The sequence below is a fragment of the Triticum aestivum genome, chromosome 3D (assembly GCF_018294505.1).
Source record: "Triticum aestivum cultivar Chinese Spring chromosome 3D, IWGSC CS RefSeq v2.1, whole genome shotgun sequence".
Taxonomy (NCBI): domain Eukaryota; kingdom Viridiplantae; phylum Streptophyta; class Magnoliopsida; order Poales; family Poaceae; genus Triticum; species Triticum aestivum.
In genome coordinates, this window is record NC_057802.1 from 168,845,006 (window position 1) to 168,872,748 (window position 27,743).

At 44.9% G+C, this 27,743-nt stretch overlaps 1 protein-coding gene across 2 annotated transcripts; it reads right to left on the reverse strand.

The window, feature by feature from the left end:
* Positions 1-24,617: 24,617 nt before the first annotated feature.
* On the reverse strand, positions 24,618-26,579 carry LOC123074445 (uncharacterized). Of its 2 annotated transcripts, none has more exons than XM_044497292.1 (3): positions 26,332-26,579; positions 26,124-26,173; positions 24,618-25,029 (listed from the first exon to the last, which is right to left on the reverse strand). In XM_044497292.1, the coding sequence occupies exons 1-3, from the start codon at positions 26,402-26,404 to the stop codon at positions 24,898-24,900; spliced, it is 255 nt and encodes an 84-aa protein (XP_044353227.1). In that variant the 5' UTR covers positions 26,405-26,579; the 3' UTR covers positions 24,618-24,897. The 2 variants fall into 2 exon arrangements, with proteins under 2 accessions (XP_044353227.1, XP_044353226.1); XM_044497291.1 differs by having other exon boundaries at positions 24,618-25,032; positions 26,332-26,578.
* Between the last annotated feature and the right edge of the window lie 1,164 nt (positions 26,580-27,743).

Consider the following 27,743-nt stretch of genomic DNA (forward strand, 5'->3'; position numbering starts at 1 on the left):
CCATCTCTGCATGACACTTCTTCAGCTGGGAAACATGAAACACATCATGAACTCCCGACAAAGCCTCCAGTAATTCCAGCTGGTATGCAACCTCTCTACATTCCAGAACTCTGTATGGTCCCAAAAATCGTGGTGCTAACTTTCCTTTGACTCCAAATCTCTTAATACCTCAAAGTGGAGACACTCGAAGATATGCTCTATCTCCCACTTCATAGATCACTTCCTTGCTTTTAGCATCGGCATAACTTTTCTGCCTTGACTGAGCTATCTTAAGTCTGTCACGAATCAACTTGACCTTCTCCTCAGAATCCCTAATCAAATCAGGTCCAAACAATTTGCGATCTCCAACTCCATCCCACATCAAAGGTGTCCTGCATTTCCTGCCATACAATGCCTCAAAAGGGGCCATCTGCAAACTGGCTTGGTAGCTGTTGTTGTATGAGAACTCTGCGTAGGGTAAGTTATCATCCCAACTAGACCCATAGTCTAGCGCACAAGCTCTCAGCATGTCCTCCAGAATCTGATTGACTCTCTCTATCTGCCCATCAGTCTGTGGATGGAAGGCTGTACTGAACTCTAGCCTGGTACCCAAAGTTTCATGCAACTGATTCCAAAACTTTGAGGTAAATTGTGTTCCTCTATCTGATATGATGCTCCTCGGAACTCCATGCAGACATACGATCCTGGTCATATATATCTTTGCCAACTTAGCACTTGTATAGGTGGTCTTCACCGGAATGAAGTGAGCAACCTTGGTCAAACGATCCACTATCACCCAAATGGAATCATAACCTGAACGGGTCTTGGGTAACCCCGTGATAAAGTTCATACCAAGTTTATCCCATTTCCAATCAGGAATCGGCAACGGCTGAAGTAAACCTGATGGTTTCTTATGTTCTGCCTTTACTCTCTCACATACATCACACATTGCCACATACTCGGCAATTTCTCTCTTCATACCGGCCCACCAAAAACTTTCCTTCAAGTCCAAATACATCTTGGTGTTGCCTGGGTGTATCGAATATGGTGAGTCATGAGCCTCCTGAAGAATCAACTTCCTGATCTCAGGATCATTGGGTACACAAATCCGTTGCTCAAACCATATGGTTCCATGTTCATCCTCACGGAATCCTTCTGCTTTCCCTTTGCTCATCATCTCCTTTATCTCAGCAATACCTTGGTCCAACTTCTGGGCTTCTCTGATTCTTCCCAACAAGGTGGACTGTACCTCGAGTGCGGCAACATAACCTCTTGGAACTATTTCCAACTGAAGATCTCTAAGCTCATCACATAACTCCTGAGGTAAACCTCCTGCTGTAAGGGTATTAACATAACTCTTACGGCTCAAAGCATCTGCCACAACATTGGCTTTTCTTGGATGATAATGCAGACTCATGTCATAATCATTTATAAGTTCCAACCATCTCCTTTGCCTGAGATTCAACTTCTTCTGCGTGAAGATGTACTTCAAACTCTTGTGATCCGTGTAAACATCACAACGATTCCCAATAAGATAGTGTCTCCATGTCTTGAGTGGATGCACTACGGCTGCCAACTCCAAATCATGTGTGGCATAGTTCAACTCATAAGGTCGAAGCTGTCGTGAAGCATAATCTACAACCTTCCCCTCTTGCATAAGAACACCTCCAAGTCCCTGACGTGAAGCATCACAGTACACCTAAAAGTCCTTGTGTACGTCAGGCAGGATTAGTACTAGGGTTGTAACCAAACGCTTCTTCAACTCTTGAAAGCTGGCTTCACACTCTTCAGTCCAAACGAACTTGGTGTCCTTCTTTAACAACGCTGTCATGGTCCTTGCAATCTTGGAGAAATTTTCAATAAATCTCCGGTAATATCCTGCAAGTCCAAGGAAACTGCGAATCTCGCCAACTGTGGTAGGTGCATTCCATTCTGTGATTGACTCTTGGTAGGGTCCACTGCAATCCCTTCACCTGACACAACATGTCCAAGAAATCCAACTTCCTTCAGCCAAAACTCACACTTGCTGAACTTGGCATAAAGTTGATGTTCTCTGAGCTTCTCCAGAACTAAGCGCAGATGTTCCGCGTGTTCCTCCTCATTCTTGGAGTAAATCAATATATCATCAATGAGTACCACAACGAACTTATCCAAGAACTCCATGAATACCTTGTTCATCATGCTCATAAAATAGGCAGGGGCATTAGTCAAACCAAAGGACATGACTGTCAAACAAGTCAAACAAGTCATTGATCACCGGCAGGGGATACTTGTTCTTGATGGTCACCTCATTCAAAGAGCGGTAATCCACACACATCCTCAAGGTTCCATCCTTCTTCTCCACTAAGAGTACTGGGGCTCCCCAAGGTGATGAACTCGGGCGAATATACCCTTTCTCTAGCAACTCCTTAATCTATTTCTTGACTTCCTCCAAATCATTAGCGGGCATCCGATACGGCCTCTTGGAGATAGGTCCTCTACCTGGCAGCAACTCAATCAAAAACTCAATCTCCCGATCTGACGGCATACCCAGTAACTCCTCCGGAAATACATCGGGATAATCCTTCACCACTGGTACTTTTTCCTGGAGAACTCCCGTAAGAGAGTTCACCTGAGTCCTCTTAGGCTTAAGCCTAGATACATACTTGATCCTCTTCTTCTCTGGGGTGGTGAGAAAAATTGATCTACTAGCACAATCAATGTTCCCCTCATACTTGGACATCCAATCCATCCCTAGGATTTCATCCAACCCTTGCGACTCTAGTATGATCATGTCTGTGGGAAAAACATGCCCCCCTATGTTCAAAGGCAACTGGAAACATCCCTGACTAGAATGGGTGACTTAAGAGCTATGGTAGGCAACTTATGTTTATCCACGAATCCCCTTGATATGAATGAATGCGATGCACCAGTGTCAAAAAGAATGAGTGCTGGAAATGAATTAACCAAGAACTTACCAATCACTGCGTCAGGCTGCTCATAGACCTCCTCCACATTGACATGATTCACATGCCCCTTAGTGAAAGGATTAGGCTTCTTGCCTCAAGAATTCCCATTCCCATTCCCATTCTGCTGCTCGGGACACTCATTGGAGTAGTGCCCTGTCTTCTTGCATTTGAAGCAAGTGATGTGACTCGGATCTTTCTTCATTAGTGTAGAAGAGTTGAAATGCTGCTGGTTGCCATTCCCTCCATTGCCATTGCCATTGCCATTTCCATGCTTGTGACCATGGTGGTTGTGTCCATTTCCTCCATGCTGAATGTGGCCTCCATGGTTATGATGATTCCCTCCAAACTTGCTAGTGCCTGATCCAGAACTTCCTGAGTACGGGCTGTAGCGGGGTTTCTATTGAACTCCAGAGTTATACTTCCCGTGACCGTACTTCCTCTTACGATTCTCCATCTGCTGGTGCTTGCCTTCGAGAATGGTAGCCTTATCAACCAGCTCCTGATAGTTCGCAAAGGTCGCCACAGTCAACTGAACTCCCAACTCATCGTTCAGTCCCTCCAGAAATTTCTCCTGCTTGGCTGCATCAGTGGCCACGTCCCCTGGGGCATAACGGGCCAACTTACTGAACTCATCAACATACTGAGATACCGTGCGTCCTCCCTGGCGCAAGCTGCGGAACTCCTTCTTCTTTAGACTCATGGCTCCAGCTGAGACATGAGCAGTGCAGAACGCCTGCTGGAACTGAGTCCAAGTCACACTCTCCAAGGGGTATGTGGTGGTGTAGTTCTCCCACCAAGCAGCGGCCGGGCCATCCAGCTGATGGGCGGCAAACTTCACCTTCTCAGCATCATTGCATCCTGCCGTGGCCAGCTCCCTTCCTATCTTGCAGAGCCAGTCATCTGCGACGATAGGCTCCGTGCTGCTAGAGAACACGGGTGGGTTCAGCCTCAGAAAACGGGTAAGACTGTCAACTGGGGGTGGCGGCGGTGGGTTGTTGTTGTTGTTGTTGTTGTTGTTGTTGTTGTTGTTGTTGTTGTTGTTGTTGTTGTTGTTGTTGTTGTTGTTGTTGTTGTTGTTGTTGTTGTTGTTCTGGTTCTGATTCTGAATGAGCATCTGCATAAGAGCATTCTACTGCTGGATCAATTGGGCGAGCTCCGGCGGAAAGTTGAATCCGGGGTCACGTCTTGGAGACATCTGATGGGTTTAGAGTGGATGAGGAATTAGAATAGAATAAGGCCTAACGAGTAAAATCACACTACCCATATGCACATGATAGCAATAAAACTTCAAATCACTCCAATTCAATTTCAAACAAAGAGGTTCACACGAATAATCAAACCTAAGGTAAGCCATGTCACAAGATTTGACAAGGTCTTACAAATGAAGTAAAACTAGTCGGATAACGAAATCGAATTTCTAACTCTCATGGTGGTATAAAATCTAACTCTCATCGGATGAAGACCAGTTAACCATGTTGACATCAGGTGTCCTTGCATCACTGTCTGTGTCGTCATCTCCAAGCTCATCATCCTGGTCCTTGTCCTGGCTGACGTAATCTCCATAAGAGTGATCCTCCTGGATGTTTTCTCCCTCATCCAGCTTCTCCTCGGCCTCCTCAAGCTCAAGCTTCAGGTCGTCGATCTTCTCCTGTAGTGCGTCCAACTCTCCCTCGTGCTCGATGCGAGCATCCTGGAGCTCCTCCTCGAGCTCGGCCTTGCGGGTCATGAGGTTCTTGATGACGATCATGTTGTCAGACAACTCCAGCTCCATCATACAAATGTGATCCTCCATGTCCTCGATATGGGATGCTATCGTCTCGTCCTCCAGGGTACGCACCACATCTCCATTCGAGTCACGTCGTCCGTACATCTCGAAGGAGGTCTTCTTGAGGTCCTCGTCATACTCCTCCCGAATGCGTCCGAGAGCAATGTGAGCAGCGATACCCCTGCCCAAGCCCCATGTTGTTGGAAATATGCCCTAGAGGCAATAATAAAATGGTTATTATTGTATTTCCTTGTTCATGATAATTGTCTATTGTTCATGCTATAATTGTATTAACTGGAAACCATAATACATGTGTGAATACATAGACCACAACATGTCCCTAGTAAGCCTCTAGTTGACTAGCTCATTGATCAATAGATGGTTATGGTTTCCTGACCATGGACATTGGATGTCATTGATAACGGGATCACATCATTAGGAGAATGATGTGATGGACAAGACCCAATCCTAAGCATAGCACAAGATCGTGTAGTTCGTTTGCTAAGAGCTTTTCTAATGTCAAGTATCGTTTCCTTAGACCATGAGATTGTGCAACTCCTGGATACCGGGAATGCTTTGGGTGTACCAAACGTCACAACGTAACTGGGTGGCTATAAAGGTGCACTACAGGTATCTCTGAAAGTGTCTGTTGGGTTGGCACGAATCGAGACTGGGATTTGTCACTCCGTATGACGGAGAGGTATCTCTGGGCCCACTCGGTAATGCATCATCATAATGAGCTCAATGTGACTAAGGAGTTAGCCACGGGATCATGCGTTACGGAACGAGTAAAGAGACTTGCCGATAACAAGATTGAACGAGGTATTGGGATACCGACGATCGAATCTCGGGCAAGTAACATGCCGATAGACAAAGGGAATTGTATACGGGATTGATTGAATCCCCGACATCGTGGTTCATCCGATAAGATCATCGTGGAACATGTGGGAGCCAATATGGGTATCCAGATCCCGCTATTGGTTATTGGCCGGAGAGGTGTCTCGGTCATGTCTGCATGGTTCCCGAACCCGTAGGGTCTACACACTTAAGGTTCGGTGACGCTAGAGTTGTTATGGGAAATAGTATGTGGTTACCGAAGGTTGTTCGGAGTCCCAGATGAGATCCCGGACATCACGAGGAGTTCCGGAATGGTCCGGCGGTGAAGATCGATATATTGGACGAAGGGTATTGGAGTCCGAAAGTGTTCCGGGGGTACCAGGCTATGTCCAGCTTGACCGAAAGGTGTTTCGGGAGCCCCGGCAAGTGTTGGAGGGCCTCATGGGCCAAAGGGGAAGGGGCAAACCAGCCCACTAAGGGGTGTTGCACCCCCCACACCCTTTCCCATGTTACTTGGGGAGGTGGGGCGCCTCCACCTGGCTTGGGAGGCAAGCCTCCACCTGCTTGGCTTGGGGGGCAAGTCTCCCTAGGATTTTCCCTAGGGAGATCCAATCTGCTTGGCCGCCGCCCCCTAGGGGAAACCCTAGGGCGCCTCCCCCTCTCCCCTTGCCCCTATATATAGCGGAGGGGTGGGAGGGCAGCCGCACCTCTTCCCTGGCGCAGCCCTCCCTCCTCATACACCTCCTCCTCCTCCTCCGTAGTGCTTAGCGAAGCTCTGCCGGAGAACCACGAGCTCCATTGCCACCACGCCGTCATGCTGCTGGAGTTCTCCCTCAACTTCTCCTCTACCCTTGCTGGATCATGAAGGAGGAGACGTCCCCGGGCTGTACGTGTGTTGAACACAGAGGCGCCGTCCGTTCGGCGCTAGATCGGATCTTCCGTGATTTGAATCGCTGCGAGTACGACTCCGTCAACCGCGTTCTTGTAACGCTTCCGCTTAGCGATCTTCAAGGGTATGAAGATGCACGCCCTCTCTCTCGTTGCTAGCATCTCCTATATTGATCTTGGTGACACGTAGGAAAATTTTGAATTATTGCTACGTTACCCAACAGTGGTATCATGAGCTAGGTCTAAGCGTAGATTCTATGCACGAGTAGAACACAAAGTAGTTGTGGGCGATGATTTGTTCAATTTGCTTAACGTTACTACTCTTATCTTGATTCGGTGGCATTAAGGGATGAAGCGGCCCAGACCGACCTTACACGTACTCTTACGTGAGACAGGTTCCACCGATTGACATGCACTTGATGCATAAGGTGGCTAGCGGGTGTCTGTCTCTCCCACTTTAGTCGGATCGGATTCGATGAAGAGGGTCCTTATGAAGGGTAAATAGCAATTGGCATATCACCGTTGTGGCTTTTGCGTAGGTAAGAAACGTTCTTGCTAGAAACCCATAGCAGCCACGTAAAACATGCAACAACAATTAGAGGACATGTAACTTGTTATTGCAGGGTATGCTATGTGATGTGATATGGCCAAAAGGATGTGATGAATGATATGTGTGATGTATGAGATTGATCATGTTCTTGTAATAGGAATCACGACGTGCATGTCGATGAGTATGACAACCGGCAGGAGCCATATGAGTTGTCTTAATTTATTGTATGACCTGCGTGTCAATGAAAAACGCCATGTAATTACTTTACTTTATTGCTAACCGTTAGCCATAGTAGTAGAAGTAATAGTTGGCGAGACAACTTCATGAAGACACGATGATGGAGATCATGGTGTCATGCCGGTGACGAAGGTGATCATGCCGCGCCTCGAAGATGGAGATCAAAAGGCGCAAGATGATATTGGCCATATCATGTCACTTTATGATTTGCATGTGATGTTTGTCATGTTTACATCTTATTTGCTTAGAACGACGGTAGCATAAATAAGATGATCCCTCACTAAAATTTCAAGAGATGTGTTCCCCCTAACTGTGCACCGTTGTGAAGGTTCGTTGTTTCGAAGCACCACGTGATGATCGGATGTGATAGATTCTAACGTTCGCATACAACGGGTGTAAGCCAGATTTACACATGCGAAACACTTAGATTGACTTGACGAGCCTAGCATGTATAGACATGGCCTCGGAACACAAGAGACCGAAAGGTCAAACATGAGTCGTATAGTAGATACGATCAACATGGAGATGTTCACCGATGATGACTAGTCCGTCTCACGTGATGATCGGACACGGCCTAGTTGACTCGGATCATGTATCACTTAGATGACTAGAGGGATGTCTATCTGAGTGGGAGTTCATTAAATAATTTGATTAGATGAACTTAATTATCATGAACATAGTCAAAAGGTCTTTGCAAATTATGTCGTAGCTTACGCTTTAGTTCTACTAAAGATATGTTCCTAGAGAAAATTTAGTTGAAAGTTGATAGTAGCAATTATGCGGACTGGGTCCGTAAACTGAGGATTGTCCTCATTGCTGCACAGAAGGCTTATGTCCTTAATGCACCGCTCGGTGCGCTGAACCTCGAGCGTCGTCTGTAGATGTTGTGAAACATCTGACATAAACGTTTTGATGACTACGTGGTAGTTCAGTGTGTGATGCTAACGGTTTAAAATTGTGGCACCAAAGACGTTTTTGAAATGTCGCAGAACATATGAGATGTTCCAAAGACTGAAATTGGGATTTCAGACTAGTGCCCACGTCAAGAGGTATGAGACCTCTGACAAGTTTCTTAAGCCTGCAAACTAAGGGAGAAAAGCTCAATCGTTGAGCATGTGCTCGGATTGTCTGAGTACTACAATCGCTTGAATCGAGTGGGAGTTGTCTTCCAGATGAGATAGTGATGGTTCTCCATAGTCACTGCCACCAAGCTATTAGAGCTTCGTGATGAACTATAACATATCAGGGATAGACATGATGATCCTTGAGCAACTCGCGATGTTTGACACCGCGAAAGTAGAAATCAAGTAGGAGCATCAATTGTTGATGGTTAGTAAAACCACTAGTTTCAAGAAGGGCAAGGGCAAGAAGGGATACTTCATGAAACGGCAAATCAGTTGCTGCTCCAGCGAAGAAACCCAAGGTTGAACCCAAACCCGAGACTAAGTGCTTCTGTAATGAGGGGAACGGTCACTGAAGCAGAACTACCCTAGATACTTGGTAGATGAGAAGGCAGGCAAGGTCGACAGAAGTATATTAATGTGTACTTTACTAGTACTCCTAGTAGCACCAGGGTATTAGATACCGGTTCGGTTGCTAAGTGTTGGTAACTCGAAATAAAAGGCTACGGAATAAACAGAGACTAGCTAAAGGTGAGATGACGATATGTGTTGGAAGTGTTTCCAAGGTTGATGTGATCAAGCATCGCATGCTCCCTCTACCATCGAGATTGGTGTTAAACCTAAATAATTGTTATTTGGTGTTTGCGTTGAGCATAGACATGATTATGTTTATCGCAATACGGTTATTCATTTAAGGAGAATAATGGTTACTCTGTCTATTTGAATAATACCTTCAATGGTCTTGCACCTAAAATGAATGGTTTATTGAATCTCGATCGTAGTTATACACATGTTCATGCCAAAAGATATAAGATAGTAATGATAGTACCACATACTTGTGGCACTGCCACTTGAGTCATATTGGTATAAAACGCATGAAGAAGCTCCATGTTGATGGATCTTTGGACTCACTCGTTTTTTAAAAGATTGAGACATGCGAACCATGTCTATTAGTATATATGCATGAAGAAAGTCCATACTGATGGATCGTTTGGACTCACTTGATTTTGAATCACTTGAGACATGCAAATCATACCACATGGGCAAGATGACTGAAAGGCCTCGTTTTCAGTAAGATGGAACAAGAAAGAAACTTGTTGGAAGTAATACATTTTGATGTGTGCAGTCCAATGAGTGCTGAGGCATGCAGTGGATATCGTTATGTTCTTGCTTCACAGATGATTTGAGTAGATGCTGAGTATATTTACTTGATGAAACACAAGTCTGAATTATTGAAAGGTTCAAGTAATTTCAGAGTGAAGTTGAAGATCGTCGTGACAAGAGGATAAAATGTCTGTGATATGATCATAGAGATGAATATCTGAGTTACGAGTTTGGCACACAATTAAGAAATTGTGGAAATTGTTTCACGACTAATACCGCCTGGAACACCATAGTGTGATGGTGTGTCCGAACATCATAACTGCACCCTATTGGATATGGTGCATACCATGATGTCTCTTATCGAATTACACTATCGTTTATGGGTTAGGCATTAGAGACAACCGCATTCACTTTAAATAGGGCACCACGCAATTCCGTTGAGATGACACCGTATGAACTATGGTTTAGAGAAACCTAAGCTGTCGTTTCTTAAAAGTTTGGGGCTGCGGCGCTTATGTGAAAAAGTTTCAGGCTGATAAGCTCGAACCCAAAGCGGATAAATGCATCTTCATAGAATACCCAAAACAGTTGGGTATACCTCCTATTTCAGATCTGGAAGCAAAAGCGATTGTTTCTAGAAATGGGTCCTTTCTCGAGGAAAAGTTTCTCTCGAAAGAATTGAGTGGGAGGATGGTGGAGACTTGATGAGGTTATTGAACCATGACTTCAACTAGTGTGTAGCAGGGCACAGGAAGTTGTTCCTGTGGCACCTACACCAATTGAAGTGGAAGCTTATGATAGTGATCATGAAACTTCGGATCAAGTCACTACCAAACCTTGTAGGACGACAAGGATGCATGCTACTTCAGAGTGGTACGTAATCCTGTCTTGGAAGTCATGTTGCTAGACAACAATGAACCAACGAGTTATGGAGAAGCGATGATGGGCCCGGATTCCGACGAATGGCTCGAGGCCATAAAATCCGAGAGAGGATCCATGTATAAAACAAAGTATAGACTTTGGAAGAACTACTTGATGGTCGTAAGGCTGTTGCGTGCAGATGGATTTTAAAAGGAAGACGGACAATGATGGTAAGTGTCACCATTAAGAAAGCTGGACTTGTCGTTAAGATGTTTTCCGACAAGTTCAAGGAGTTGACTACGATGAGATTTTCTCACTCGTAGCGATGCTAAGAGTCTGTTGGAATTATATTAGCAGTTACTGCATTATTTATGAAATCTTGCAGATAGGATGTCAAAAAAAACATTGTTTCCTCGACGATTTTCTTGAGGAAAGGTTGTATGTGATACAACCAGAAGGTTTTGTCAATCCTGAAAGATGCTAACAAGTATGCATAGATCCAGCAATCCTTCTAAGGACTGGAGTAAGCATCTCGGAGTTGGAATGTACGCTTTGATGAGATGATCAAAGATTTTGGGTTTATGAGAAACTTGTATTTCCAAAGAAGTGAGTGGGAGCACTATAGAATTTTTGATGAGTATATGTTGTTAACATATTGTTGATCAGAAATGATGTAGAATTTCTGGAAAGCATACAAAGTTATTTGAAAAGTGTTTTTCAATGGAAAACCTGGATTAAGCTACTTGAACATTGAGCATCAAGATCTATAAGGATAGATCAAAAACACTTAATAGTACTTTCAAATGAATACATACCGTGACAAGATTTTGAAGGAGTTCAAAATAGATCAGCAAAGAAGGAGTTCTTGGCTGTGTTACAAGGTGTGAGTATTGAGTAAGACTCAAGACTGACCACGGCAGAAGAGAGAGAAAGGACGAAGGTCGTCCCCTATGCTTTAGACGTAGGCTCTACAGTATGCTATGCTGTGTACCGCACCTGAAGTGTGCCTTGCCATGAGTCAGTCAAGGGGTACAAGAGTGATCCAGGAATGGATCACATGACAGCGGTCGAACTTATCCTTAGTAACTAGTGGACTAAGGAATTTTCTCGATTATGGAGGTGGTAAAAGAGTTCGTTGTAAAGGGTTACGTTGATGCAAACTTTGACACTAATCCGGATGACTCTGAGTAGTAAACCGGATTCGTATAGTAGAGCAGTTATTTGGAATAGCTCCAAGTAGCGCGTGGTAGCTGCATCTACAAGATGACATAGAGATTTGTAAAGCACACACGGATCTGGAAGGTTCAGACCCGTTGACTAAAAACATCTCTCACAAGCGGGATATGAACAAACCCCATGGGTGTTGGATTCATTACAATCACATAGTGATGTGAACTAGATTATTGACTCTAGTGCAAGTGGGAGACTGTTGGAAATATGCCCTAGAGGCAATAATAAAATGGTTATTATTGTATTTCCTTGTTCATGATAATTGTCTATTGTTCATGCTATAATTCTATTAACTCGAAACCATAATACATGTGTGAATACATAGACCACAACATGTCCCTAGTAAGCCTCTAGTTGACTAGCTCGTTGATCAATAGATGGTTATGGTTTCCTGACCATGGACATTGGATGTCATTGATAACGGGATCACATCATTAGGAGAATGATGTGATGGACAAGACCCAATCCTAAGCATAGCACAAGATCGTGTAGTTCGTTTGCTAAGTGCTTTTCTAATGTCAAGTATCGTTTCCTTAGACCATGAGATTGTGCAACTCCCGGATACCGTAGGAATGCTTTGGGTGTACCAAACGTCACAACGTAACTGGGTGGCTATAAAGGTGCACTACAGGTATCTCCGAAAGTGTATGTTGGGTTGGCACGAATCAAGACTGGGATTTGTCACTCCGTATGACGGAGAGGTATCTCTGGGCCCACTCGGTAATGCATCATCATAATGAGCTCAATGTGACTAAGGAGTTAGCCATGGGATCATGCGTTACGGAACGAGTAAAGAGACTTGCCGATAACAAGATTGAACGAGGTATTGGGATACCGACGATCGAATCTCGGGCAAGTAGCATGCCGATAGACAAAGGGAATTGTATACGGGATTGATTGAATCCCCGACATCGTGGTTCATCCGATGAGATCATCGTGGAACATGTGGGAGCCAATATGGGTATCCAGATCCCGCTATTGTTTATTGGCCGGAGAGGTGTCTCGGTCATGTGTGCATGGTTCCCGAACCCGTAGGGTCTACACACTTAAGGTTCAGTGACGCTAGAGTTGTTATGGGAAATAGTATGTGGTTACCGAAGGTTGTTCGGAGTCCCGGATGAGATCTCGGACATCACGAGGAGTTCCGGAATGGTCCGGGGGTACCAGGCTATGGCCAGCATGACCGAAAGGTGTTTCGGGAGCCCCGGAAAGTGTTGGAGGGCCTCATGGGCCAAAGGGGAAGGGGCAAACCAGCCCACTAAGGGGTGGTGCGCCCCCACACCCTTTCCCACGTTACTTGGGGAGGTGGGGCGCCTCCACCTGCTTGGCTTGGGGGCAAGTCTCCCTAGGATTTTCCCTAGGGAGATCCAATCTGCTTGGCCGCCGCCCCCTAGGGGAAACCCTAGGGCACCTCCCCCTCTCCCCTTGCCCCTATATATAGTGGAGGGGTGGGAGGGCAGCCGCACCTCTTCTCTGGCGCAGCCCTCCCTCCTCATACACCTCCTCCTCCTCCTCCGTAGTGCTTAGCGAAGCTCTGCCGGAGAACCACAAGCTCCATTGCCACCACACCGTCGTGCCGCTGGAGTTCTCCCTCAACTTCTCCCCTCCCCTTGCTGGATCAAGAAGGAGGAGACGTCCCCGGGCTGTACGTGTGTTGAACACGGAGGCGCCGTCCGTTCGGCGCTAGATCGGATCTTCCACGATTTGAATCGCTGCGAGTACGACTCCATCAACCGCGTTCTTGTAATGCTTCCGCTTAGCGATCGTCAAGGGTATGAAGATGCACTCCCTCTCTCTCGTTGCTAGCATCTCCTAGATTGATCTTGGTGACATGTAGGAAAATTTTGAATTATTGCTACGTTACCCAACACATGTTGCAGTATCCACATGGAAATCAATGGGCTTGGTGCGGTTTCCGAGGATGCGTCCGGGGATATGGGCATCAATCCTCCAACGCGTCTCCTCGGGCAAGGTGGCAGTGAAAGTTCCAGTGAATGTGCGAAGCCCAATCTTCAGGTGCTTCACGATCTTCATCAGTTGCCATCCAAAGGGCATGGTCTCATCGGGCTGCTCGAACTCGACAATGGCAGACGACATCTACATTTTGAAAAAGAGAAGAAATTAGTACTGAAGTAGAGAAGATACGAGACCAAAGGATATATAGGGAAAGTTAAAAATATAGTTTTATATCCTATGGTTTTTCCATTTTCTAGGGGCCACGTCCTACAGTCAACATGTGCTCTGATACCATCTTGTAGCGACCCGACTCGGTAAGAGTCGAAGTCTCTGTGCTTACCGTGCTAGTCCCTTGATCGACTTGCTAATACACACAATACTCGATGAAATAACAGAAATAACACACATCTCTTTATTACATCGATAGTCCAGGAGCAATACATTTATTACAAAAATAGGGCATAGAGCCAATAAGCAAATATTGCGGAAGCAAAGTAGTAAATGAGTCCAACTCCACGAGCAAGGTTGAGTGTAGAACATCGACCTATCGCACCTTAATCCTCGTCGGATATTTCTGCAACGTGATAAGTTGCAGCCATATAGGTCAGTACATTGAATGTACTGGCAAGTCACATCATAAGTGTAAAGAACCTACTTGTACACGCAATTTGGCTGGTGGAAAGCTCTAAGTTTAGTTTTTGCATAAAGCTAGTTTTTCCCTATTAGAAAAGATGTTATTCTACTACTACACATTTGCATAGGATGAGTTGGCAAATCCAACTTCATCCGTTCCCAAGTTTCACTTAAAACCCAACTGTTTAATTAAAGGTGAGGAGATCTCCCGGCATTTCCACTACTAGATGCTCAACTTGTCCGTAACCGGGGACACGGCTAATCGATTAGGTTGACACTCTGCAGAGGTTGCGCACTTTTGCCCACAAGACTCGACCACCTCCATGATCGGAAGATCGAGACATAGTCTTTCGAAAATGTTTCCCCTTAACCCACGGATAGGCCGGTACACCTACATCATTCTACATCTGCTAGCCCATCCCGGAAGGGGTCACACTAACTACTCAACTAAGCCAGAGCCCATATTGGCTTGGGCTGCACACGTAAGCTTCTAGACATGAGAATACGATTGATCTCTTTGAGCCTGAGCGGACGGTCCACTAGTGGTGCACCACCATGGAGTTCCCGTGCGTGCCCCACTGTACTTCGCCACCATTCCAACAAGTTTCCGCCCGGGTAGTTCATTAATTATCTTAGGTCCTATTTACTACATTGTCACTCATACTTTACAATGATCACTCCCCAATCCACGTCTACTTAGCGAAGCAACATAATGTAAAACGATGGCGACAATGTTATAAGGTTCAGACCTACCTCAATGAACTACTGGGTGAAAAGCATAGTCATGCGGCATCAATTCCTACCATGCAGTCCTACCGCAAAGAACTAAGTGCATAATAAAAACATAGGTAATGAAACATGATCAAGATGCAACTTGCCTTGGTACTACTGGTTGAATTCTAAAGACTGATAATATTCTGCTTCGCACTCCGTGCAATCTATCGCAAAGAAGATAAACAAACATAAGCAAACATTCCAGAGAACAAAGAAGAACACACTTAACTAGCACAAAAATATTCTAAGTGCAAAACAACATAGGCACATGGTTCAAGAAGTGATGTGAACTATAGTGCATTCTATGCATACTAGCAAAAATATTAATGGGCAGATCCTAGTGTGTGAAAATTATTGTGACAAAGGTCCAGGTGATAGGGTTTGGCTACGGTGACAAAGTGCAAAAAGAATCAACTTAATCGGAGCTTCGGTTTGGGATATATGGTCATTTGAACTTCGAATTCGAATCTGAATAAATTCAAATTTGAATCGGACGAAAGTTTACAAAAAGGATACCACTGGATAGATCTAAACATGACGAAGAATTTGCCGCTAGTTTCATCAAGTTTTTATCTACGGTTAAAAAGTTGTGGCTAATATAAGATCAGGGACTAATCTGCTAATTACAGGGACTAAACAGTGAAGAAAAACTATCGCAAACAGGTCCCTGGCGCGTGGCAGATTCCTACTGGCCGAAAGGTGTTCGCCGCGTAGGTTATACAGCGGACGGCCGCAATCTAAGAAAAACGGCGGCGGCGGCTAACTTATACAGAAACCGATCGTTTTTTTAGAATAAAAACCCGCGGTTAACCGCGTACCGGTTCAACTAAAAAAACTAACCTAATCTAATCTGGACCATCGGTGATCGATCTAACGGGCGGTAGTGGGGCGGCGGCTTATAGCGGGTGGTGGTGGTGGCCGGCGACGATGCAGACGGCGGCGTGGTGTCGGTGACGGAGGGGGCGGCGGCTGCGGTGGTCCTCGGCCACGGGGAAGAAGACGGGGAGGTGCGGCGCGTCGAGGGCGTCGCGAAGGTGGTGTCGGCGTTCGTCGGTGGCGTCAGGACGGGGCGAGGCGAAGACGGCGGGGCTCAGTGCTCCGGCGACTCCGCCGTCGACGGTGCGGCGGCTCCGACGGGACCTAGGGGCAAAAAACGTGTCAAACAGATGCGCGTTATCGCGGGGATCCAATTGACAAAGGAAGGAGAGCTAGGGGGTGCCACAGACGACGAAATGGACGACGGAGTGGCGCGGCTCTGGCGAGATGCGAACGGCGACAGCAAGCGGTAGGGGCGGCGTGGGAAGAAGCGGGATGGCGAGGATGGAAGAGGGGGTCCTGGCCTTTATATAGGCGCGGCTAGGAGCTCTACGGAGCTGCGGATAAGCCTCATCCGCGAGGGAGCTGAGCGGCGGTTGCGGGAGCGCGGCGAGGATGTTTATCCCATGCGGTGCGGGAGGTTGGGGATGGGTTGACGTGCGGGGCCCGCCTGGCAGCGGCAGCGAGAGGAGGCGAGCGAGGGCGAGCGCGGGGCGGTCGACCGGGCGGGAGGCTTCGGGCGCGCGGGCGCAGGCCTTGTGCCAAATGGCCAGCTCGGCCGGTTGGGGGCGCTCCTGGCCCGAACCCAGTTTCGGTCCAGGCTGCGGTGAGTGCGTGCGTGCGTGCGTGTTTTTTTAAACCGAACACTAAAGTGGCCCTAAATAATTCAAATGAATTAATAAAAACACCACAATAATTTCTATAATAACTATACAGTATTTAGAGCCTAATGAACATTAACTTAAGCACATAACATTTTTAAAATAATTTTCCCAATGCCATTAATGCACTTTAGGCAGATAACATAAATACCAATAAAATCCAAAACTTCAAATAATATTCAAAATAAAATTTCCCACTCTTTTATAAGTTTGAGGAAGTCATCTTATCCCCTCTCATTTGTTTTTCTTGAGTGGAAAAATAGTATTTGGATATTTTAAAAACACCAAAATGCAAAGAAATATGATATGCATTGAATGATTCCATTAACATCCGAATTTAATAAAAATTGGGATGTTACACGGGTCCATAGTTATTAGCTAGATGACTTCTTCTCTCTCTTTGGATCTCAATACAACGTTCTCCTCGATTCTCTTGGAGATCTATTTGATGTAACTCTTCTTTTGCGGTGTGTTTGTCGAGATCCGATGAATTGTGGGTTTATGATCAAGATTATCTATGAACAATATTTGAATCTCCTCTGAATTCTTTTATGTATGATTGGTTATCTTTGCAAGTCTCTTCGAATTATCAGTTTGGTTTGGCCTACTAGATTGATCTTTCTTGCAGTGGGAGAAGTGCTTAGCTTTGGGTTCAATCTTGCAGTGCTCGATCCCAGTGACAGTAGGGGAAACGACACGTATTGTATTGTTGCCATCGAGGATAAAAAGATGGGATTTATATCATATTGCATGAGTTTATCCCTCTACATCATGTCATCTTGCTTAAAGCGTTACTCTGTTCTTATGAACTTAATACTCTAGATGCATGCTGGATAGCGGTCGATGTGTGGAGTAATAGTAGTAGATGCAGGCAGGAGTCGGTCTACTTGTCACGGACGTGATGCCTATATACATGATCATACCTAGATATTCTCATAATTATGCTCAATTCTATCAATTGCTCGATAGTAATTCTTTTACCCACCGTAATACTTTTGCTATTTTGAGAGAAGCCACTAGTGAAACCTATGGCCCCCGGGTCTATTTTCCATCATATTAACCTTCCGTCAACAAGCTATTTCTATCTTTGTTTATTTTGCTATCTTTACTTTTTATATTTATCATAAAAATACCAAAAATCATCTCTATCAGATCTCACTCTCGTAAGTGACCATGAAGGGATTGACAACCCCTTTATCGCGTTGCTTGCGAGGTTCTTATTTGTTTGTGTAGGTGCATGGGACTCGAGTGTGGTCTCCTACTGGATTGATACCTTGGTTCTCAAAAACTGAGGGAAATACTTACGCTACTTTACTGCATCACCCTTTCCTCTTCAAGGGAAAACCAACGCAGTGCTCAAGTGGTAGCAGGGGAATCTAGAGAAACCACACAAGCTACCATAGTGATTATTTTGCTTCAAGAGTGCTGTATCTAAAGAATTCATTTCCCTTCCGTACATTATTTTGCTCTCTTTATAGGTAGATGCATTAATGGTAAAGATTAGGCTTGTCACATGTGTGTTCCAGATCTTTGTGTCCTCAAGAGTGCTGTATTAGGTGATAAACAATATAACTTGGGGGCCATTGTTGCACGGAGGTTGCATCTTAACGGTACAAGTGGAGATTTATTTGGTGGAATTTCTGCAACTCGTGTAGCTAATTATCTTGATGTACCCATACGTGAAAATGATATGAGGTTGCCTCCTACTTATCTAGATTATAATGCTATGGTTCGCATCAGTTTCTTGAGAGGAATGAACAGTTCCTTCAGTGCCGACTAATCTTTGACAGGCGATGCACTGTCCATGTTGCTCTCCCTGCTCCTACTTTCTTTGACTTTCAGGCAAAAAGGAGATATGTTATAACTAGGGAGGAGGCAAACGAGTACGAGAGGAGGACGGAGGCAGCTCGCCTCCAAGCTGCAGCTCGTCAGGCAGTAGCTACTGCATCTCAGTATGACCCCAGCTATGACTTTGGATATCCCCCAGGCCAGCCGTGGGCATAGACCAACTTAGGCCAAAAGCCTAAGCTTGGGGGAGTACGTATTTCTCACAGACATTACAATATCCATGTATATTTTCTTTTCTAAGTCTTTTTCTTGTTTGTTTGAAAAACCTTAAGAAAAATAAAAAAAATAGTTGTAGCTTTTAGCTAGTTTACTTTTCATACATGTAGTAGTAGTAATTAAAAAGAAAACTCAAAAAGATTTCTCGTTCTTCTTTTGTCTGTTGGGAGCTTTCCCGTGTAAATAGTTTTATTTCTTTTCTTTTCTTTGGGGGTCAAGAGGGGAAGACCATGATGAAAATGTTGGGTGGCTCTCATATGCATTATTGTTGATTTAACCAAGAGCCTATATTACCTTGTCTTCTCCCTCGTATTAAATGCTTGCAGATTCCAGCTTAGTCCAATGCACGTGCACTATTATTATTATCCACACCGTTCGGTCGTGCGAGTGAAAGGCAATAATGACGATATAAGATGGACTGATTGAGATGAGAGAAACTGGTATGAACTCGACCTATCTTGTTTTTGTAAATATGATTAGTTCATTGTTCCTGATTCAGCTTATTATGAATGAAACATGTTTGCAATGAAAATTAGAGATTATAGTTGCTCATGCCATGCTTAATTAGCTAGGAGTTTATAATGGTTTACCTTGCGTGCCAACATGCTATTAAGATGGTTGTGATGTGGTATGATAGGGTGGTATCCTCCTTTGAACTATTCGAGTGGCTTGACTTGGCACATGTTCACGCACGCAGTTGAAACAAAATCAACATAGCCTCCACGATATTTATGTTCATGGTGATTTATATCCTACTCATGCTTGCACTCAGTGTTGATTAATTTTAATGCATGTTCATGACTGTTGTCGCTCTCTAGTTGGTCGCTTCCCAGTCTCTTTCTAGCCTTCACTTGTACTAAGCGGGAATACTGCTTGTGCATCCACTTCCATAAACCCCAAAGTTATTCCATATGAGTCCACCATACCTTCCTATATGCGGTATTTACCTGCCGTCCCAAGTAAATTTGTATGTGCCAAACTCTAAACCTTCAAATGAAATTCTGTTTTGTATGCTCGAATAGCTCATCTATCAACTAGGGTTGTCTATATCTTCCATGCTAGGTGGGTTATTCTCACGAGGAGTGGACTCCGCTCCTTATTCACGAGAAAATGGCTGGTAACCGGGATGCCCAGTCCCATGCTCAAATCAAAATAATTGCAAACAAAACTCCCCCAGGATTGTTGTTAGTTGGAGGCACCCATTGTTTCGGACAAGCCATGGATTGATGTTTGTTGGTGGTGGGGGAGTATAAACTTTACCATTCTGTTTGGGAACTGCCTATAATGTGTGTAGCATGGAAGATATCGAGATCTCTTGGTTGTTATGTTGACAATGAAAGTATATGACTCAAAATATTATTTACTCTGTTTCAAAACTCGAGCTCTGGCACCTCTGCAAATCCATGCTTCCCTCTGCGAAGGGCCTATCTATTTACTTTTATGTTGAGTCATCAAACTCTTATTTAAAAGCACCAGTTGGAGAGCACCGCTGTCATTTGCATGCATTGCTATTAATTTACATTAAGTATGACTGTGACTGGATCTCTTTTACCATGAATTACAATGTCTAGTCAGTCCTTGATCTTCAGGGGTGCTCTGCATTTATGTTTTGCGGTCTCAGAAAGGGCTAGCAAGATACCATCTTGTTATATCATGTTTTGATTGTTTTGAGAAAGTGTTGTCATTCGAGATTTATTATTATTGCTCGCTAGTTTATTATGCCATTGATATCAGTAAATATGAGACCTAAATGTTATTATGAATATGGTTAGTTCATAATCTTTGCTGAAAACTTGAATGCTGGCTTTACATATTTGCAACAACAAGATCAAACAGAGTTTCTAAAAGTTTTTCTTTATCACTTTCAGTTTGTCAACTGAATTGCTTGAGGACAAGCAAAGGTTTAAGCTTGGGGGAGTTGATACGTCTCCAACGTATCTACTTTTCCAAACACTTTTGCCCTTGTTTTGGACTCTAACTTGCATGATTTGAATGGAACTAACCCGGATTGACGCTGTTTTCAGTAGAACTGCCATGGTGTTATTTTTGTGCAGAAATAAAAGTTCTCGGAATGACCTGAAACTTCACAGAGAATATTTTTGGAATTAATAAAAAATACTGGTGAAAGAATCAGCACCAAGGGGCCCACACCCTGTCCACGAGGGTGCAGGGCCCGCCCCCTGCCTCGTGGGCCCCCTGAGACTCCACTGACCTCAACTCCAACTCCATATATTCACGTTCGGGGAGAAAAAACAGAGAGAAGGATTCATTGCGTTTTATGATACGGAGCCGCCGCCAAGCCCTAATCTCTCTCGAGAGGGCTGATCTGGAGTCCGTTCGGGGCTCGGCAGAGGGGAATCTGTCGCCACCATCATCGTCAACCATCCTCCATCACCAATTTCATGATGCTCACCGCTGTGCATGAGTAATTCCATCGTAGGCTTGCTGGACGGTGATGGGTTGGATGAGATTTACCATATAATCAAGTTAGTTTTGTTAGGGTTTGATCCCTACTATCCATTATGTTCTAAGATTGATGTTGCTATGACTTTGCTATGCTTAATGATTGTCACTAGGGCCCGAGTGCCATAATTTCAGATCTGAAACTATTATGTTTTCATGAATATATGTGAGTTCTTGATCCTATCTTGCAAGTCAATAGTCACCTACTATGTGTTATGATCCGGCAACCCCGGGGTGACAATAATCGGGACCACTCCCGGTGATGACCGTAGTTTGAGGAGTTCATGTATTCACTAAGTGTTAATGCTTTGGTCTGGTACTCTATTAAAAGGAGGCATTAATATCCCTTAGTTTCCAATAGGACCCCGCTGCGACGGGAGGGTAGGACAAAATATGTCATGCAATTTCTTTTCCATAAGCACGTATGACTATATTCGGAATACATGCCTACATTACATTGATGAACTGGAGCTAGTTCTGTGTCACCCTATGTTATAACTGTTGCATGAGGAATCGCATCCGACATAATTATCCATCATTGATCCATTGCCTACGAGCTTTTCACATATTGATCTTTGCTTAGTTACTTTTTCGTTGCCACTGTTACGATTACTACAAAATTGCTACTGTTACTTTTGCCACCGTTACTGTTACTTCCATACCACTTTGCCACTAAACATTTTGCTGCAGATGTTAAGTCTTTCAAGTGTGGTTGAATTGACAACTCAACTGCTAATACTTAAGAATATTCTTTGGCTCCCCTTGTGTCGAATCAATAAATTTGGGTTGAATACTCTACCCTCGAAAACTGTTGCGATCCCCTATACTTGTGGGTTATCACGGACAAAGCCCGGACTATCTCTACAGCCACCTCGGGAAGGGGAGGCGAGGCCGTCTGCACCGTAGCAGCGGGCTCGGCTTGAGCCACCGCAACCGTAGCAGCAGGCGGTGGTGGTGGCCACGGTGGAGGCGGGCGCCGTCCCCTCTCCTCTCCCACCACGGAATCCACGGTGACTCCCCCGGTTATACCGGTTGCTAGGGCCGGCCACCCCCTCGACGAAGTTGCCGGGAGGTCCTTGAAAACCACGACCCGTTCCTCTGCCATTGTACCATCCAGAACCGCGGCCACCTCCCGATGCTGAGCCCCGGTGTTGGCCCTTGTCGTACACGTCATATCCATCATCTCCCCATTGTCCATAACGATTATATCTGTGGCCATCTCCATTATAGTCCCGTCCAGCTCCGCCGAAGTTCTCCCGGCCGTGGGCGCCATCCCGGCCCTGCCCGCCGCCGAAGCCGCCCCGGCCATGCACGCCATCCCGCCCCTGCCCGGCGGCCTGAGCCGTAGCAGCTGGCGGTGGTCTGGCCTCCCGCGGCGCTTCCTGCTGTCGTGCAGCAGCCTGACCAGGAGCCAGGGTCGCTCGACCAGGGGCTTGAGCTGCTCTTGCCGGCGGAATCACAGGAGGTGGAGGCCCCTGCTTGGTCGGCGGCGGGTTGCCTCGCCCCGCCATTCTTGCACCGGCGCCGGCGCAAACCCTTGCCGCCCGACCGGTCCCGAGCGAAGGAAAACCCGGCCGACGAAAAACCCTAGCGAGAGGAACAATTCGATCGATCGCAGACCCGTGGATCGATGCCCCATGCAAGGTCATTGACTTGGACGAGGCTGTGAGCGTGGCTTGGGCCTTCAACTGGGCCTCATACCCAGTTCGCGGCCCAAGAGTGAATTCAAGCGAACCCTTCTGGCCGCTCGAATTTCATTGGCTGTCTTCACCGGCAGCGGTTGCAGCGGTGGCCCCGGCAGCTGGCCTTTTCTCCCCTTCTTCTTCTTGGTAACCAACATCCATGAATCCGGTATGAAATCTGACAAAGTAACGTGAGCACGGGGTACCTTGGGGATCGGCCCGATCCAAGGTTTGACGATCGGCGGTGGCTTCTTCTTGTGAACCTCAACTTTCTGATGAGGTAAAGAATCTGGACCGAAAGCCACCGATTTCGTATCCGCCGTGCTAGCAACGAGAACGTCAGCGCCGACATTCTCCACTTCTTTCCCATCTTCATCATCGCTATCTGCTAGCACCTAGAACCGCCCTCCAACGCGAGCCTCCGATCTCTGATCTTTGGGCTTCTTTGTCAAGTCGATGAGATCCACCGTCTCTTCTTGAACTATCTGCATGCAACAATCGACAACCACATCGTAAACGTCAATACGAATCCGAAAACCTACCTCGATCCGGACGTCGGCATCTAAGTATTCTCCGGCGAGGATGTCGTTGTTCATATCGCGTAGCGCTGCCCAACGTGACACCGGAGACTCTAAGAGACGACCCTCGATCCATCCGGCGTCGTGATCAGTGAAATGGACGCGCCACTGCACCGGGGTCGTCCTCTCCACCTGCGCCCTCTCCTGGATCGCCTCCGCCCCGATGGATCCCCCCAAGATCCGGGTCAGGCCGGGCCGATCCGCCCTCCTGCAGCGGCGACGATTGGGTCGCCGGCGGCAAGGACGGCCGCGCGTCGGGAGGTCGTGGGTTTTCGCCCTCGGGGGCGTCCGTCATTTCCTTGGTAGGTCAATGGAACAATCAAGACTCCTGAAATGGTTTTGTTTTCAATAAAAATTTAGGCGGAGGCGAGGCCCCCGTTAATCGATTTTGTGTGTGTGCATAAGTAGTGTAGTAAGCATTTGTGCAAAATCAATGCAGCTGCAGTTCATTGTGGCGGGAATTTGTAAGTAAAATTTGATTCATTATGCAAGCAAAGTCCGTATGATCATTTTTTAAGAGACAAAATAGGTTTGTCTAATTTATATATATATCTTGTTGAAAATCCTATTAATACGGAGTCCTTGCAGTCTCATTCTTTGTTCCACGTACCTACTTTCTTTCTATATAACTACAATCCTCAAGCGTGCATGAATAATGTAATGAAAAAACATACAAGACACGAACAGACGTGCATCTGCATGAGCTAGTGATATGCTTTATGAAAATCAGAAATTGTTAGAGTTCAGTTTGCGGTCGTTGAGTAGTGTTGTTGCAAAATTAGTTTAGTAAACTTTTGCACAAAAAATACTTTCTTTCTATATAACTACAATCCTCAAGCGTGCATGAATAATATAATGAAAAAACATACAAGACACGAACAGACGTGCATCTGCATGAGCTAGTGATATGCTTTATGAAAATCAGAAATTGTTAGAGTTCAGTTTGCGGTCGTTGAGTAGTGTTGTTGCAAAATTAGTTTAGTAAACTTTTGCACAAAAAATGGCACCCTATCTGACAATCAAGACTACTTAATTTCTAAAATAACAAAATCATTCGAGATGATATATGTATCTTTTATGCTTTTCTGTTAGCCACGACACAATTTGAAGTTTTTTTTTTCCTAAACATATATCAACTAAGAGCATACAACCACTACCAAACTTTTTTGTACATCCAGAGGAGATAATCAAATGCGCAGGAGTAATCTTTTTTTTTTGCGGGCCATGCGCAGGAGTAATCAACGAACATGAGTACCAAACAAGGATGCACACACCAGGTATATATATCCACACAAAACTAGTGTACATACATATAGACATATATAAGTTCCACACGCGTGTCGTGCATTGATACATGAGATACGATTTATTCAGGGACAAATAATATGTAGCACACATCATATTCTCGCATATATATGTATATGAAAGCCTTAACCCTGCCATCGGTGTTGAGATCTTGATCTTTGAAGCACGTAGCGGCAGTATATATATATCCAGCCGTCGATCTCATATATATATGTAGATGGTCAGTTAGTTAGGTATGTCCTTGAAGTGAGGCTTGGCCATGGTCGGAGTTGAGTCATAGGTCCCGTAGTCGTTCGTCTTCACCTGCCTGAGGATTCTCCCGCCGTGCACCACCACCAACACCTCGTCGTCTTCCTGCTGCTGCATGGATGATTCCATGCACGCATGCATGCACGAGAGTTAACGAGCGGTACAAACAATTAGCTAGCTACTAAGTACCGCATGCATGCGCGAGAGTTAACGAGCGGTACAAACAATTAGCTAGCTACTAAGTACGTACTCCCTCCGTTCGAAAAAGCTTGTCCCTCAAATAGATGTACCTAGCATTAACTTGGTGCTAGATACATCCATTTGAAAGATAGGTTTGGGACAAGTTTTTTCGGACAGAGAGAATACTCCCTCCGTCCGAAAAAACTTGTCCCAAGCTTATTCCTCAAATGGATGTATCTAGCACTAACTTGGTGTTAAATACATCCATTTAAGGGACAAACTTTTTAAGACGGAGGGAGTAGTAGCTAACAAACAATACAAGAGCAATACATGTAATCATTTACAACTACAAACGGATGACCATATGCATGTATCCGTGCAAGCAGCAGGGTGCCAGGGTCTGAGGTGATATGCTAGTGCTTATTTGATCCGACATATTACAAGACGCATGCAGTGTACATCTTGCTGCTTGTGCTATTTTGATTCAAATGATTTGTGATTTTGATTTGATCCAAATGATAATGGATGACTTGTTTCGAATCGTTTTGTTCACCACAGAATCTGAAGTGTTTGTGCTAACTCGTCAAACAAATACTACAGTTCGTCATATATTTATATACACGAAATAATTCAGAGTTTGCTGCATAGAAAAAACCGTGTTCTAGTCGGGAGAAACTGCATCGATCAGTCCTATGCCTAGCTAGTCAACTTGTGTTGCATGTCCTATTTCTATGCTCTCCAGCCAAGAGGAGATGGGAGACAAGTTAATTAAGGAATTGATTTACCAAACTTATTATTCTTCTTTTGAAATAAAATTTGTCCATTATTTGAAGACATTAGTAAATATGACTCCATAAGAGTATATCTCTCCAAATTTCTCACGTTACCTAATTATTCGTTATTTGTTTACTAAGAACTTCTTGCTAGCTAGCTAGCTAAAAGGGAATCTAATATAACGACACAAATATGAGAATCCAAAAAATAGATGTATGCATCACTAGCTAGCTGGGTCATTTATATACCATCGTCGATCCTGCATCATCTTCATTCATCAGCAGCTTCCTCTGCGCTCCTGCCTCAAACAAACTCCAAAAAGTCAGAACCGAAGCAAAGCGATAGAACCAACATTCTCGGGTGCACAAGAACTAACAAAGGCACAGAAGAGAAAAGCACATACATGACCTAGCTAAAAGGAAATAAATGCAATGACCATGTGGAGCTATAGCTAACCAGCCATAGAGGACAAGAGGAGCGCCGCGAAGACGAAGACGAAGAGATAGTAGCTAGGCTTGTTGGCCTCCATGGCGCCGGCCTGCAGGCAAGGAGAGCATGCAGCTACCTTTCCTCAGCTTCAAGAGAGAGACAGAGACAGACAGAAGGTAATGGCGGGGGAGAGAGGAGGGGAGCCTTTCCTTGGTTTGGACACAAAGGAACCAACACCCTGCAGATGTGAGTTGTCCGAAAGAACAGAATGGATTTAGTATTGATAACTATACAACTATTTCTCTGGGGCAGCATGATGGGGATGTGAATCTCAGTGGAGTGTGCTGCTTATTAAAACCAAAAGTGGAGATTAAAGGGATGGGTCAGAGCTTTCCCTGTGGAGGTTTTCAGGGCCCTGTAGTCATCATCACACTAGACTTGCTGGTGCAGCCTGTTTGATTAACTAGCCCCAGAAGCTAAAGCAACTGACCATGCAAATATATAATCTAGCGTATATACCATCTTCATTCTTGGAGTGCAATGACGGCATACCGTATTTGTCTTTCTTTTGAATAATGTCATCCTGTGAAAACGAGATCCAGCTGAGACTGGTTGTTGCTCGGCTCTGTGCTGGTGCTGGTAGGTGCCACAAGTTAAGAGGTTAGAATATCTTTAATTAAGTCTGGATAAATTTTGTGTATTATGATTATATATAGTGGTTTCACAAGAGTGGTCGACATTGGTCAGAGTTCTGCAGTAGTGGTGTTAGATGCCATATACCAGCGACAGCCATACACGCAACATGGTGACCACCAACGGGCCGGAACTGTCCTAGTTTACTTGAGGTTGAAACTATGATGAGCTGCAGAGGGTTAAAAGCCTGCTGGCTAATTACTTTTCCGGCATGCAGACGTAGAATTATGCTATCTCTATTTTACTTTCACTACTCATATCCTTGCATTTTTAGCTACATACCATGTGTAGTGGTCCCTTTGGTTTGACAGTCTCTGTCGTCTTAGCTCTTGACGTGGCCGGTCTCCATGGTGCAGTTGCACATATTTGAAACATCATTTTAAGTGAATATGCATGTTAAAAAATGGGGGAAATTATGTCACAGTCAAAATGTAGTTCATGAAAAATATTACCTCTGTTTGGAATTAAATGTCACTGAAATGAGTGTATCTAGAAGCGTACAGAGGGAGCAGTGGTTTTGCTTGACCAATTTAAACAACATTTTGTATGCTAACAATTATAGTCAGGCGGGTTTGAGTGAACTCATTTTAATTACGACCTCATCTTCTACTCGCCCCCTTCCACAATATAAGTTTGTTTTTTAAGCTATTGTAGATCTTATATTGTAAAACGGAGGGAGTACTTCTGAACGAATTATTTGAACTTATTTTTTTCTTGGCAGAAAAGAGGTATTACTACTTTGTATA

Bases quoted from the DNA above. Each gene is read 5' to 3' on its own strand.
- LOC123074445 (XM_044497291.1), bottom strand. From the start codon at position 26,404: ATGGAGGCCAACAAGCCTAGCTACTATCTCTTCGTCTTCGTCTTCGCG. The intron at 26,174-26,331 runs GTTAGCTATAGC...TGTTTGAGGCAG, and splicing joins CCTCTTGTCCTCTATGGCTG to GAGCGCAGAGGAAGCTGCTG. The intron at 25,033-26,123 runs GTATATAAATGA...TCATCCATGCAG, and splicing joins ATGATGCAGGATCGACGATG to CAGCAGGAAGACGACGAGGT.